The sequence below is a fragment of the Ylistrum balloti genome, unplaced genomic scaffold (genome assembly GCF_031769215.1).
Source record: "Ylistrum balloti isolate Yb309-2 unplaced genomic scaffold, AGI_CSIRO_Ybal_v1 Utg369796, whole genome shotgun sequence".
NCBI lineage: Eukaryota > Metazoa > Mollusca > Bivalvia > Pectinida > Pectinidae > Ylistrum > Ylistrum balloti.
In genome coordinates this window covers 135,982-149,299 of record NW_026781976.1, presented here as the reverse complement: position 1 = coordinate 149,299, position 13,318 = coordinate 135,982, and the positions used below count along the sequence as shown (strand labels likewise).

Below are 13,318 nucleotides of genomic sequence, written 5' to 3'. Positions count from 1 at the left end.
AAATGTGTTGCAACCGCGGGCATAGTGTTTCCTAAACACATCTTGTTTTGAAAGTATTTTTGTTATAACTGTTTCTCTGTATTTGATAATTGCAATAATCTTCTTCTTCAATTACAGTTTCATATTTATCGACAAAATTATATAAATGTTATTCACAATTTCTATTCTACTCTGACTATTTACTATTAAAATTAATGTAGGTAAAACGTGATAAATGAAAGTACTCCTGGTACATACAGATATATAAGGATGACAACAGGACTCACACTGTAGGTAAACAGTGATAAATAAAAACGGAGACATACTCCTGGTACATACAGATATATAAGGATGACAACAGGACTCATACAGTAGGTAAACAATGATAAATAAATACGGAGACAAACTCCTGGTACATACAGATATATAAGGATGACAACAGGACTCATACAGTAGGTAAACAATGATAAATAAATACGGAGACAAACTCCTGGTACATACAGATATATTAGGATGAGAACAGGACTCATACTGTAGGTTAGTAGTGATAAATAAAAACGGAGACATACTCCAGGTACATACAGATATATTAGGATGACAACAGGACTCATACTGTAGGTAAACAGTGATAAATAAATACGGAGACAAACTCCTGGTACATACAGATATATTAGGATGAGAACAGGACTCATACTGTAGGTTAGTAGTGATAAATAAAAACGGAGACATACTCCTGGTACATACAGATATATTAGGATGAGAACAGGACTCATACTGTAGGTTAGTAGTGATAAATAAAAACGGAGACATACTCCTGGTACATACAGATATATTAGGATGAGAACAGGACTCATACTGTAGGTTAGTAGTGATAAATAAAAACGGAGACATACCCCTGGTACATACAGATATATTAGGATGAGAACAGGACTCATACAGTAGGTAAACAATGATAAATAAATACGGAGACAAACTCCAGGTACATACAGATATATTAGGATGACAACAGGACTCATACTGTAGGTAAATAGTGATAAATAAAAACGGAGACAAACTCCAGGTACATACAGATATATTAGGATGAGAACAGGACTCATACTGTAGGTTAGTAGTGATAAATAAAAACGGAGACATACTCCTGGTACATACAGATATATTAGGATGAGAACAGGACTCATACTGTAGGTTAGTAGTGATAAATAAAAACGGAGACATACTCCTGGTACATACAGATATATTAGGATGAGAACAGGACTCGTACTGTAGGTTAGTAGTGATAAATAAAAACGGAGACATACTCCTGGTACATACAGATATATTAGGATGAGAACAGGACTCATACTTTAGGTTAGTAGTGATAAATAAAAACGGAGACATTCTCCTGGTACATACAGATATATTAGGATGAGAACAGGACTCATACTGTAGGTAAATAGTGATAAATAAAAACGGAGACATACTCCTGGTACATACAGATATATTAGGATGACAACAGGACTCATACTGTAGGTTAGTAGTGATAAATAAAAACGGAGACATACTCCTGGTACATACAGATATATTAGGATGAGAACAGGACTCATACTGTAGGTTAGTAGTGATAAATAAAAACGGAGACATACTCCTGGTACATACAGATATATTAGGATGAGAACAGGACTCATACTGTAGGTAAATAGTGATAAATAAAAACGGAGACATACTCCTGGTACATACAGATATATTAGGATGAGAACAGGACTCATACTGTAGGTAAATAGTGATAAATAAAAACGGAGACATTCTCCTGGTACATACAGATATATTAGGATGAGAACAGGACTCATACTGTAGGTAAATAGTGATAAATAAAAACGGAGACATACTCCTGGTACATACAGATATATTAGGATGACAACAGGACTCATACTGTAGGTTAGTAGTGATAAATAAAAACGGAGACATACTCCTGGTACATACAGATATATTAGGATGACAACAGGACTCATACTGTAGGTTAGTAGTGATAAATAAAAACGGAGACATACTCCTGGTACATACAGATATATTAGGATGAGAACAGGACTCATACTGTAGGTAAACAGTGATAAATAAAAACGGAGACAAACTCCAGGTACATACAGATATATTAGGATGAGAACAGGACTCATACTGTAGGTAAACAGTGATAAATAAAAACGGAGACATACTCCTGGTACATACAGATATATTAGGATGAGAACAGGACTCATACTGTAGGTTAGTAGTGATAAATAAAAACGGAGACATACTCCTGGTACATACAGATATATTATGATGACAAAGAGGACTCATACTGTAGGTAAACAGTGATAAATAAAAACGGAGACAAACTCCAGGTACATACAGATATATTAGGATGAGAACAGGACTCATACTGTAGGTAAACAGTGATAAATAAAAACGGAGACATACTCCTGGTACATACAGATATATTAGGATGAGAACAGGACTCATACTGTAGGTTAGTAGTGATAAATAAAAACGGAGACATACTCCTGGTACATACAGATATATTATGATGACAAAGAGGACTCATACTGTAGGTAAACAGTGATAAATAAAAACGGAGACAAACTCCAGGTACATACAGATATATTAGGATGACAACAGGACTCATACTGTAGGTTAGTAGTGATAAATAAAAACGGAGACATACTCCTGGTACATACAGATATATTAGGATGAGAACAGGACTCATACTGTAGGTAAACAGTGATAAATAAAAACGGAGACAAACTCCAGGTACATACAGATATATTAGGATGAGAACAGGACTCATACTGTAGGTAAACAGTGATAAATAAAAACGGAGACATACTCCTGGTACATACAGATATATTAGGATGAGAACAGGACTCATACTGTAGGTTAGTAGTGATAAATAAAAACGGAGACATACTCCTGGTACATACAGATATATTTTGATGACAAAGAGGACTCATACTGTAGGTAAACAGTGATAAATAAAAACGGAGACAAACTCCAGGTACATACAGATATATTAGGATGAGAACAGGACTCATACTGTAGGTAAACAGTGATAAATAAAAACGGAGACATACTCCTGGTACATACAGATATATTAGGATGAGAACAGGACTCATACTGTAGGTTAGTAGTGATAAATAAAAACGGAGACATACTCCTGGTAGATACAGATATATTATGATGACAAAGAGGACTCATACTGTAGGTAAACAGTGATAAATAAAAACGGAGACAAACTCCAGGTACATACAGATATATTAGGATGAGAACAGGACTCATACTGTAGGTAAACAGTGATAAATAAAAACGGAGACATACTCCTGGTACATACAGATATATTAGGATGAGAACAGGACTCATACTGTAGGTTAGTAGTGATAAATAAAAACGGAGACATACTCCTGGTACATACAGATATATTATGATGACAAAGAGGACTCATACTGTTGGTAAATATGGATAAAAAGGAAGGAAACTCCAGGTACATACAGATATATAAGGACAAAAAGCAGAAGTAAAATTAAATACCGATTTATTATGATAAGAGAATCGAACCAAACAGTAAACAAATACTGTTATTTGAATATAAAACAGGAGTGATACTCCAGATAATTGTAAATCCAAAAATACATCAGGAGTCATACTCCTGATCAATATAGATACAGAAAATAACAGTCATACACGGGTATATATGGACATATCAAAATAGTAAGGAGGAATTGTAGGTATATATTAATATATGAAAATATTAAAGATGGGTCCAGAGAAGTATATATCGATAAAGCTTATTCATATGTTTGTAGCAATAACAAGAAAGACTCAAGCTGTAGGTAAATAATGATATATGAATATTTAAAAGAGTTAAATCATATTCCAGGTAAATATTAATATATTAGGATAAAAGACAGGAAAATTCTAGTTACATACTAATATATTAAAATAACGAGAAGTGTTGAAAGTGAGTCATACATCAGCTTAATACTGATACAGCTTATTAATGTGTTCATTGGAATAACTGCAGGTAAATATTGACTAATGAAAATAAAAAGGAAGGGTCATATTTCAGATTCATTTTGATACATGAAATAAAAGAGAAGCCATATTTCAAATAAATATTAATACATAAAATAAAAAAGAGAAGTCAGATTTCAGGTTAATATTGATCCATAAAATAAAAAAGAGAAGCCATATTTCAAATAAATATTGATATATAAAATAAAAAAGAAGCCATATTTCAAATAAATATTGATACATAAAATAAAAGAGAAGCCATATTTCAAATAAATATTGATATATAAAATAAAAAAGAGAAGTCAGATTTCAGGTTAATATTGATACATAAAATAAAAAAGAAGCCATATTTCAAATAAATATTGATACATAAAATAAAAAAGAGAAGCCATATTTCAGGTAAATATTGATACATAATATAAAAAAGAGAAGCCATATTTCAGGTAAATATTGATACATAATATAAAACAGAGAAGTCAGATTTCAGGTAAATATTGATACATAATATAAAACAGAGAAGTCAGATTTCAGTCAAATATTGATACATCAAATAAAAGAAAAGCCATATTTCAGGACAAACTAGAAATGTGAAGATGATAAGATAACGAAGAGGATTTATACATAAGTTCCTTTTAGATAACAAAGAGATGTCATACATAAGGAAATATCGAGATACTTAAATACTTAAGGTATATATCGAGATAAACAAACACTATAGGTAGATATCGAGGGTATTCAAATAAGTGTTTGTCTTTGTACATGTATATCAAAATTCATAAAGATGATAGTTTCCATGTGGCATGTTTGAATGCACAAAATTCCATTTATATAATCATGAAACTTTCTTAAAATATATGAGTTTGTAAAACAAACTTCTCTACCTTAGTTTTGCATCCGATACGTTTATAAATATTTTCGTTAGTGGCCCTGGGTTGGCGCTTTGTTTACAAATCTTATCAAAGAAATAAGATCAGATTTCCATCAAAAACTTTTACCATATACACCCTGTAAATAATATACACGCGATCGATACCGCTAGACGACACGAATGTTGACAATATCCTTCGTCACTATTTCTCACGCAGTGAGCATTGTATTTTACACATGATAAAGTAACAGAGTGTAATATCAAAGAAACCTGGTGATATTTGACGCGATATCTAGATGTTCATTTTCAGAGAGTGGTATATTGACACTCGGCCACAACACGCCAACAACAAGTTTGGTAGAGAGCTACACCTGTCGAGGTATCCGCCTCTTCACTGTGCTACTATCGGGTGCTATTACAGGTAAATCGGAACTGGTTTTGTAATGAGTATTGGTGTCAGAAACATGTACTGTAACATTACAGGCTTTGTAATCGTAAAGATTACCATACGAATGCCAATATTTCATTTTCAACCCGATAAAATGATAACAGGCGTGACATATGGTATGCTTGAAATGTTTGTATATATTGAAATAGATATTAAACAAGCTTTCTAATCATTGTTGGAAATATGACAGCCATTTACTATTGAATCAGGCTATTTGATATATTTATTTTAAATGTATAAAGAACAAAAAAATCATGAATAATACAAATAATTCTAGTGATTTTTTTATAAAAAGCTTGTAAATGTCATTTTAATAACATAAGTCATACGCATGCATATTCCGAAGGTGGTTTTGTTATGTTGCTTTTAACTGCATTTTCTTTTTCACATTTACCACAAATCAGTAAGGTGACCTCATAGATCATGAATATGGAAATTTTTCCTGTTATATACAATGGATCATAACAAACATAATATTTATAAGGTAATTTATTTAAGGGGCATTTTCCTGTGCCGGCAGCAGGTGCGCGTTCTATTAATTCAACAGACGTGCCAGATAGTGTAAATAACACTGTACCTCCATTATTCCCTCTCTAAATCTTCCCTGTACGATAAGTGTGGAACATATTTTATTGTGACAAATTCTAGTAAAAGTGTTATTTTTCACTTGTAAAATAATTTATATCAAGACTTGGTCGACACACGCTTGACATAGGCATTACTACCGCTATAGAAAACGGACACAGGTAAAATAGCTGGATTTACTCCCCGCGTGAAATATTGTATAATACAGGGCCAAGATTAAATAGCTGCCGTAAATTTAAACTCATAAAATATTTGGTGTTCTAAATCATCAGTTTGAGGGCCATTGATAAAGGCGTATAGTGGTTGTGATCATGCTATATATTTTACTGTGATCGTTTTAAACCTTTCCTATGGATGATATTAGATAATAAATTCCCAGGCTTAACACTCCTCCTGCTATATTTTTACTTTAATGGCCAAACAAAGGTTAATATCTCAAAATTCCCATCCATTCTGCCATGTACATAAAGGATCTCAGTCACAGGTAGGCGTCGGTTCGGGAAGCCAGGCTCAAGTATGTCGACTACTCGAGACCGCTGTTTGATGTGCTGCAGTGAATCAAGTCCGGCAACATCTCGTGTTCTATATACCGCTGCACATCAAAAGTTCCCTTATACAAATATTCACATTAAATTTTTTTCGTTCTAACACAGACCTTTGCAAAGAAAATCCTAATAAGTGTTCTAAAGATGCAAAACTAAAGCTTTCAAATCCTAACTAGGTACAAAGTTGATGTTTTTATGTAATTAGAATGACAGTGAACTAACTTAATACAATGTTTGTGTTTTTATGTACTGAAAAGACTTCTTTTTTATATTAATGACAGTGAACTAACTTTATACAATGTTTGTGTTTTTATGTACTGAAAAGACTTCTTTTTTTATATTAATGACAGTTAACTAACTTAATACAATGTTTGTGTATTTATGTACTGAAAAGACTTCTTTTTTATATTAATGACAGTTAACTAACTTAATACAATGTTTGTGTTTTTATGTACTGAAAAGACGTCTTTTTTTATATTAATGACAGTTAAATAACTTAATACAATGTTTGTGTTTTTATGTACTGAAAAGACTTCTTTTTTTATATTAATGACAGTTAACTAACTTAATACAATGTTTGTGTTTTTATGTACGTGAAACGACTTCTTTTTTATATTAATGACAGTGAACTAACTTAATACAATATATGTGTTTTTATGTACGTGAAACGACTTCTTTTTTATATTAATGACAGTGAACTAACTTAATACAATGTTTGTGTTTTTATGTACGTGAAACGACTTCTTTTTTATATTAATGACAGTGAACTAACTTAATACAATATATGTGTTTTTATGTACGTGAAACGACTTCTTTTTTATATTAATGACAGTGAACTAACTTAATACAATATTTGTGTTTTCATGTACATGAAACGACTTCTTTTTTATATTAATGACAGTGAACTAACTTAATACAATATATGTGTTTTTATGTACATGAAACGACTTCTTTTTTATATTAATGACAGTTAACAAGTTCAATACAATGTTTGTGTCTTTATATAAGTAGAACAACAATGAAATAACTAGATACAATGTTTGTGTTTTTATGTAATTAGAATGACAGTTAACTATCTAGGTACACTATTTGTATTTAAATATAAGTAAAATAACAGTAAAATAACTAGATACAATGTTTGAACTTTTCTATAGTTAGAGTGACACTTCACTAACCATGTGCAGTGTCAGTGTTCTCATGTAAGGCTGATTGACTGATACTTAATCCCAAACCAGACTAGAAAACTAGAATCAGTGATATAAATCTCAAACAAAAAAAAAACCTTCAGCGGAATATGTGAATTAGTAACAAATAATATCAGCAACTATTCATTGTGCATTTATCAAATTTCCAGTGCATAGTTTGGGCACAATACTTCATTTACCTTCAGAAGTGATGTGTGATTATCTTAAAAACATTATGGTAGTTTTTGCTGAACCAAATAAAATGTTTATGTGATGTGATAGGATGTTCCGTGCGATGTTCTTCACTGATAATGAATGATATTATCGTCTTTAATACTACAGGTGTTTGTCATTGTCGACAATTTACAATCTACCTTACCGTTTCTGAATTTGTGGTTATATATATACCAGACAGACAAGATAATACCTGTTCATGTTGCTTTACTTTTTCATTGTATCTAGATCTTAAGACTATGGATTAAGAAAAATTAATCTCTCAGTAACCTGTACAAATGTCGATTTCTAAACCGTTAGACGATCGATTTATCAACAAATAGCAGTATTTTTGGGTTTTTTTATGGGCAAAAAACACTGCTCGATTGATTTTTTACAAGCAACATTTAAACTTGTATTCTAAAAATACATACAGGTACAGATAGTGGACATCTGCGTTAGACCGAGTATACCCATCTAAGTGCAGTGTTAAAAGCTAGTAACAAGTCTACGTGTTTGTATTAGAAACGCATTATCTCGTAGTTATGTTTGAGTTGCTGTCAGTGCTTTGGTGAAAAGAAACATTAACAAAAACGTTATTCTAGGAAACAATTATAATTTTTTATATCAACTTGATTTATTTTGAAGTTTGACTGAGCGCATATGTTGTTAATAAGATTTCAAGGTGAAGTGATCACCTGAACTGGTAATTTTATTTTATTTATTGTTTTCGTGAATAGCTTTCATTCCAAAAATTGTTTCCCTTTTTAGTTCGTATTGTTTTTGCATTTCTTAATAAGCACCGAATACTTTATCCCACTTAGAAATTGTTAAATTTATGGAAATAGTTTATATAGTGTTTACGTGTCGCAGTATTTACAATGCCAATTACAGTATTTACACAAAGGGAATTAAGACCCAGTATCCCATACCCTATTTGTACATGGTTACTCGTACCTGTATCCATACTGCCAATAATAGCATTACACGTACGAAATTAAAAGAAAATATATGAATTATTTTTAGTACAGGTTTAAGTTGTAAGTACCAGATTTCACTCAATCATCTGTGAATATTTTACTGTTTTGTAGTAAATCATTACATTTATAGCAACCACAAACAAAATGAAATGTTTGGTACTTTAATTTGTACATGTGTAGTGTTATATGCTTACCTGAAACAGCAGTCGTGTGAATCCTTACAGTCGAAATAAGAGATTGTTGAAATAATAGCAAAGGAATATATATAGCCGGTAAATATCGTAAAAGTTATCACAGTGGTTTACCACAGGAAGATGTTGATGGTCGGTATCATCGATACAAATTCTCAGAAATAAAGCTGTCAACCTAAGGGTTTATATCATTTCTGAATTGTGTTGGAAATTTGTCATCGATAAATATTAAAGATAAAAAAAAAGGTTAAGATTTTTAATGTCTGGAAAAGATTGTCGTCTTCAGATGGGAGTTAACGTGTTTATACATGAATATTCTATTTCAATCTGATGTCTGGTCAAATTATATCATGTTTTAATATTAGAAACATTGCGCAAGAAACATGTAGCGGGTATATATTTGCTAAATATGATTGTCGATAATAACATGTGCAATATGAAAATCGCAAATTATCTAGATACTTGATAAATATTACAAATAAAACTCGAAGGAATTGTTAATGTCTAATATAAATTATAATATATGGTATATATGATATATCTACATCCTTGTGAAGTGCTAGAAATTAGAGATGAACGGTAAGAAATTTTAACGGTTGTCCCATGAGAATTTGAGGAAGTCTTGTTTTCAATTACACAACGAACTACACTAAAATTAAGTGTTAAATTATATTTATATGAATGTGAAAGCAGCAATGTCTCGTGCGCTAACTACTTTACTTTAAATAAGACTATTTATAGAAAGACAACATTTTCAGTTCTCAATAAATTGGTGGTATTAGTCACTGTATTACAAGTTATACCTCAGGATAAGTCGTATCCATACCTGTGATTTTATCATTTCTCTAAATATGTGTCCCTAACAGTCAGTAACACGAGTTTATCATCAGGTGTCGGTGTTGACAAGAACGATAAAGATTTGAATAGTTTTAGGTAATATTTTAATAAAATAAGATTTTTCTGTATCAAACATACAAACAATTATTCAACACTTTGCCATTCTGTTCACGTTTCACACACCTCATCCTCACATCGACTATCACCCCGGTGTTGTAGCACTCACTTGATAGATGTTATACTCTCCAGCATCCAATTTAATTGGCACATCAACAGTGTAACGAGTCATAATCCATTAATCAGGACATAGAATTCAATTTCTGTTTTGAATAAATTATATATATATATATATATGTCTCAAATGTATGAGAATAAATACTGTGTGAAATAACCGGGACGATACATCCTAATTAACTAAAATTTGAACAATGATTTCTAATATTTTTACTGGTCCCCCAAACAAGTGTTATTATTTTGTTATGACAGCACTTTTAAGTAAATTGACACACAATATTCCAAATAGAGACACTAATCCATTCACGCCAATCATTTTCACATATGGAAACGTTCTGCATAATGAGCATTGTCAAGTTTAACATGGACTTCGTGTATATATCCAGGATTTCCTCGGGAAAAAAATCACATTAAGTTCCGTGAAATATTAAGGGAATTTAAGGAACGGCTGCCGCTCCTAATCTTTGGCCATATAGAGCATACGGTGAATAGTAAGGTCCGAGACTGGGGAGGGGTTGTCCTGGAGGCAGGGCCCCGGGAGCACCTGGTATATGAGATTTATATGGATGGTATCTGCTTGCCCCTAAAAGTCCACTCACTGGACTTAGACTAGTAGGGTACGACCTTCGGAGGGAGTTAGGACTTATACTCCCAGGGGCAGTCAAGTGTCCATGCAAACCGGTCAGTCCCCCGAGACCACTGAGACTGCCGTATGCCGCGGCCAAGGAGGAAGTGTCTGTGGCCGTGGTATGTGTCCTCAAATGTTGTAATAGTTCTTCTGATGTGCCATAACGTTTACCACAATATTCGTTGCCTGCCGATACCCAGTTACAAACAAATGGTAGTCCTTGGTGGGCACTCATAGCACTGTGAGGGTACAGAGAAGAAATTGAGGGGAAAGACGTCAATCCGGCAGCACTAGATGATAGGGCACTGGCTGCGGAAAACCCTGGAAGTACGGACAGTGACGCGCTTGGAGGGAGGCCTCCCAGTGCCCCCAGCCCACTGAGACTCTGGAGGGACTTCTCGTGGGCACACTGGGAACATCCAGGAGCATTACAAGTTGATGATAGATGGGATGTTTGCAATGTCAGTTGGCAGTTGGAGCAGTAAGGGTCTCGACATACGGGTACAAGGGTAGTGGCACCAGCCGGAGTTCTCACACGAGCATATGTTACATAAGGCGACATAGCTGACGCCGCCGACGCGTGTTTTAAAGAGGCAGCACTTTGAGCTGCTGCCACTGCGGCAGCGTTGGCAGCGGCGGCGTATCCGTGAGCCGTCAAGGAAGACGGGTAGCCCATGGCTGATGCCGCAGAATCGACGGGTAGTCCATGAGGAGACATCAGTTGGTAACCTGGGTACGTTGGTCCGAATGGCGGGTACCCTCCATAGCTGGCAGCTGAAGGGTGGCTGGAGGGTTTGTAGGACACGTGATCAGGGGACGGGCGACTGCCGGGTTTAGGGGCAGATGCTGACGTGGTTAAATTTTCTCGACTGTCCGTCTCCTTGTGAGAACTTGTGCTCGTCCGCGTAGAACTAACAACACTGGTCGTTGTCGATGATGTCAATGATGCCGGGAGTGACCCCGGACGAGAAGACACAACCGATGTGCTCACATTTTCGTTAGATTTTGATTCACGAGAAACTGACGGAGACTTGGCTTTGTCACTAGACGCAGATATTGGAACTAGTGGAGGAATGTCTTTTGAGGGAATAGTCCTAAATCCAGGTTTGTCAACAGAATCACGACCTGTACCTTTACTACTGTTGGATTCGGGACGTTTGGTCTCCGGCGACTCCGACTTGTCGCGGGATTTCTCATTGTCTTTTTTACCCAAAGATGGTATGATAGGTTTCGATGGGGTAGGATCCTTTCCTATCGAACTGCATGTCTGAGCAAGTAATGCCAATGGACTCTTCTTAGCATCCAACTGTAAATTAAAATTATCATAATTAGTAATATGTACACTCTAGACTATCACTGGTTTACACCCAGCGACATACAGTGGTGTTAGTATGTGTATCCGTGGCTGACTGTTAAAGGGGCGGCAGGGACATAAACAGAAAGCTATTCAGGTATCAAAACTACACAGAATAGTGATCAGGGACAAAAGGACTCCGTATGTCTTACATATTGTTAATGTAACATTTTCTTTACTTTATAGGTTTTTTATTTAACAAATTGTCTGTTGATATTCATATCCAGATGATATTATTATGAAATACGTTGAAGGTTGAACCCTGATTACAATGTATACATACCGTGGTAGGTAAAGGCTGGAGGTAGTCTGGATGTAGATACTCATACTGAGAGTTGGAAGTTAACATTTTCACAAAATACTTCTAAATAAAATCCACGGGAAAATTTCAAAACACGTAATCCATCCGTGTAAAGTAGTGTTTCCAATGAGTTTCACATGTATAGTTTGAAGGCCGGCGTGTACTATGGCGGTGAGCAGTGTGTATCGTTGTAGTACTGTGGGAGATCTCTTACGACGCTACGGGCTCAGCTGCCAATCACTTTATGAACCCGAGAAACCGTATCACACTGACTTAATGAAACATACCGCCCCACAAGACATAATACAAAACGTCCGACAACACTTGCTTGTAAATTAATCAGAGATGAAAGAGCCTTGCCGCCTTCCAATGAAATAATAAATTACTACTGATAACCTGCTGCGATTGGTCGAGAGACGCCACATGACGTCAGCGACGATAAAAAGCACGAGATGATGGATTGCACGCACTGCACTTAACCAATCAACGTCAAGTTTATTAATTCCTCCAGGAGAAGCCGAGGGGAACCATTATGGCTAGGTATCAATCATTTTGATGGGTTAACTGTCAATGTTGACTGATTTATATCATTCCTGGCTGTTAATACATACAACGTCCCAGGCAAACGAGAGGGCGACGGATAAATAAAAACCCGCTCAAGTACTGCTACTTATAACACAATAATACATATTTGCTTTTACTCAGAGCTTCTTTGCATTTGTTAGCTATGATTTACCGCCCGTATTTCCTTGCCACTAAGTCCTAATTTTAAAAAGATCCTTTCCAAATGGTTTTGTTAAATTCTTTCAAAACCTAGGAAGCAAAGAATTCGCTGTGACATTAATGATTTTGAATGGCCCTGCGGCGGAGATCAAAGCAGAGGGCTATTATTACGTCGCTTATCAATCAATCTTTTACAAGTAGGGGTGTTTCAAAACAGATTGAAACTGG

The 13,318-nt window shown here is 34.6% G+C and overlaps 1 protein-coding gene across 1 annotated transcript; it reads right to left on the bottom strand.

Moving 5' to 3' along the window:
- Positions 1 to 9,937: 9,937 nt before the first annotated feature.
- On the bottom strand, positions 9,938 to 12,577 carry LOC132544403 (zinc finger protein Noc-like). The gene is made up of 2 exons (XM_060207993.1): positions 12,350 to 12,577; positions 9,938 to 12,018 (listed from the first exon to the last, which is right to left on the bottom strand). The coding sequence occupies exons 1-2, from the start codon at positions 12,413 to 12,415 to the stop codon at positions 10,522 to 10,524; spliced, it is 1,563 nt and encodes a 520-aa protein (XP_060063976.1). The 5' UTR covers positions 12,416 to 12,577; the 3' UTR covers positions 9,938 to 10,521.
- Positions 12,578 to 13,318: the final 741 nt, after the last annotated feature.

Bases quoted from the DNA above. Each gene is read 5' to 3' on its own strand.
- LOC132544403 (XM_060207993.1), bottom strand. From the start codon at position 12,415: ATGTTAACTTCCAACTCTCAGTATGAGTATCTACATCCAGACTACCTC. The intron at 12,019-12,349 runs GTATGTATACAT...TTTAATTTACAG, and splicing joins TCCAGCCTTTACCTACCACG to TTGGATGCTAAGAAGAGTCC.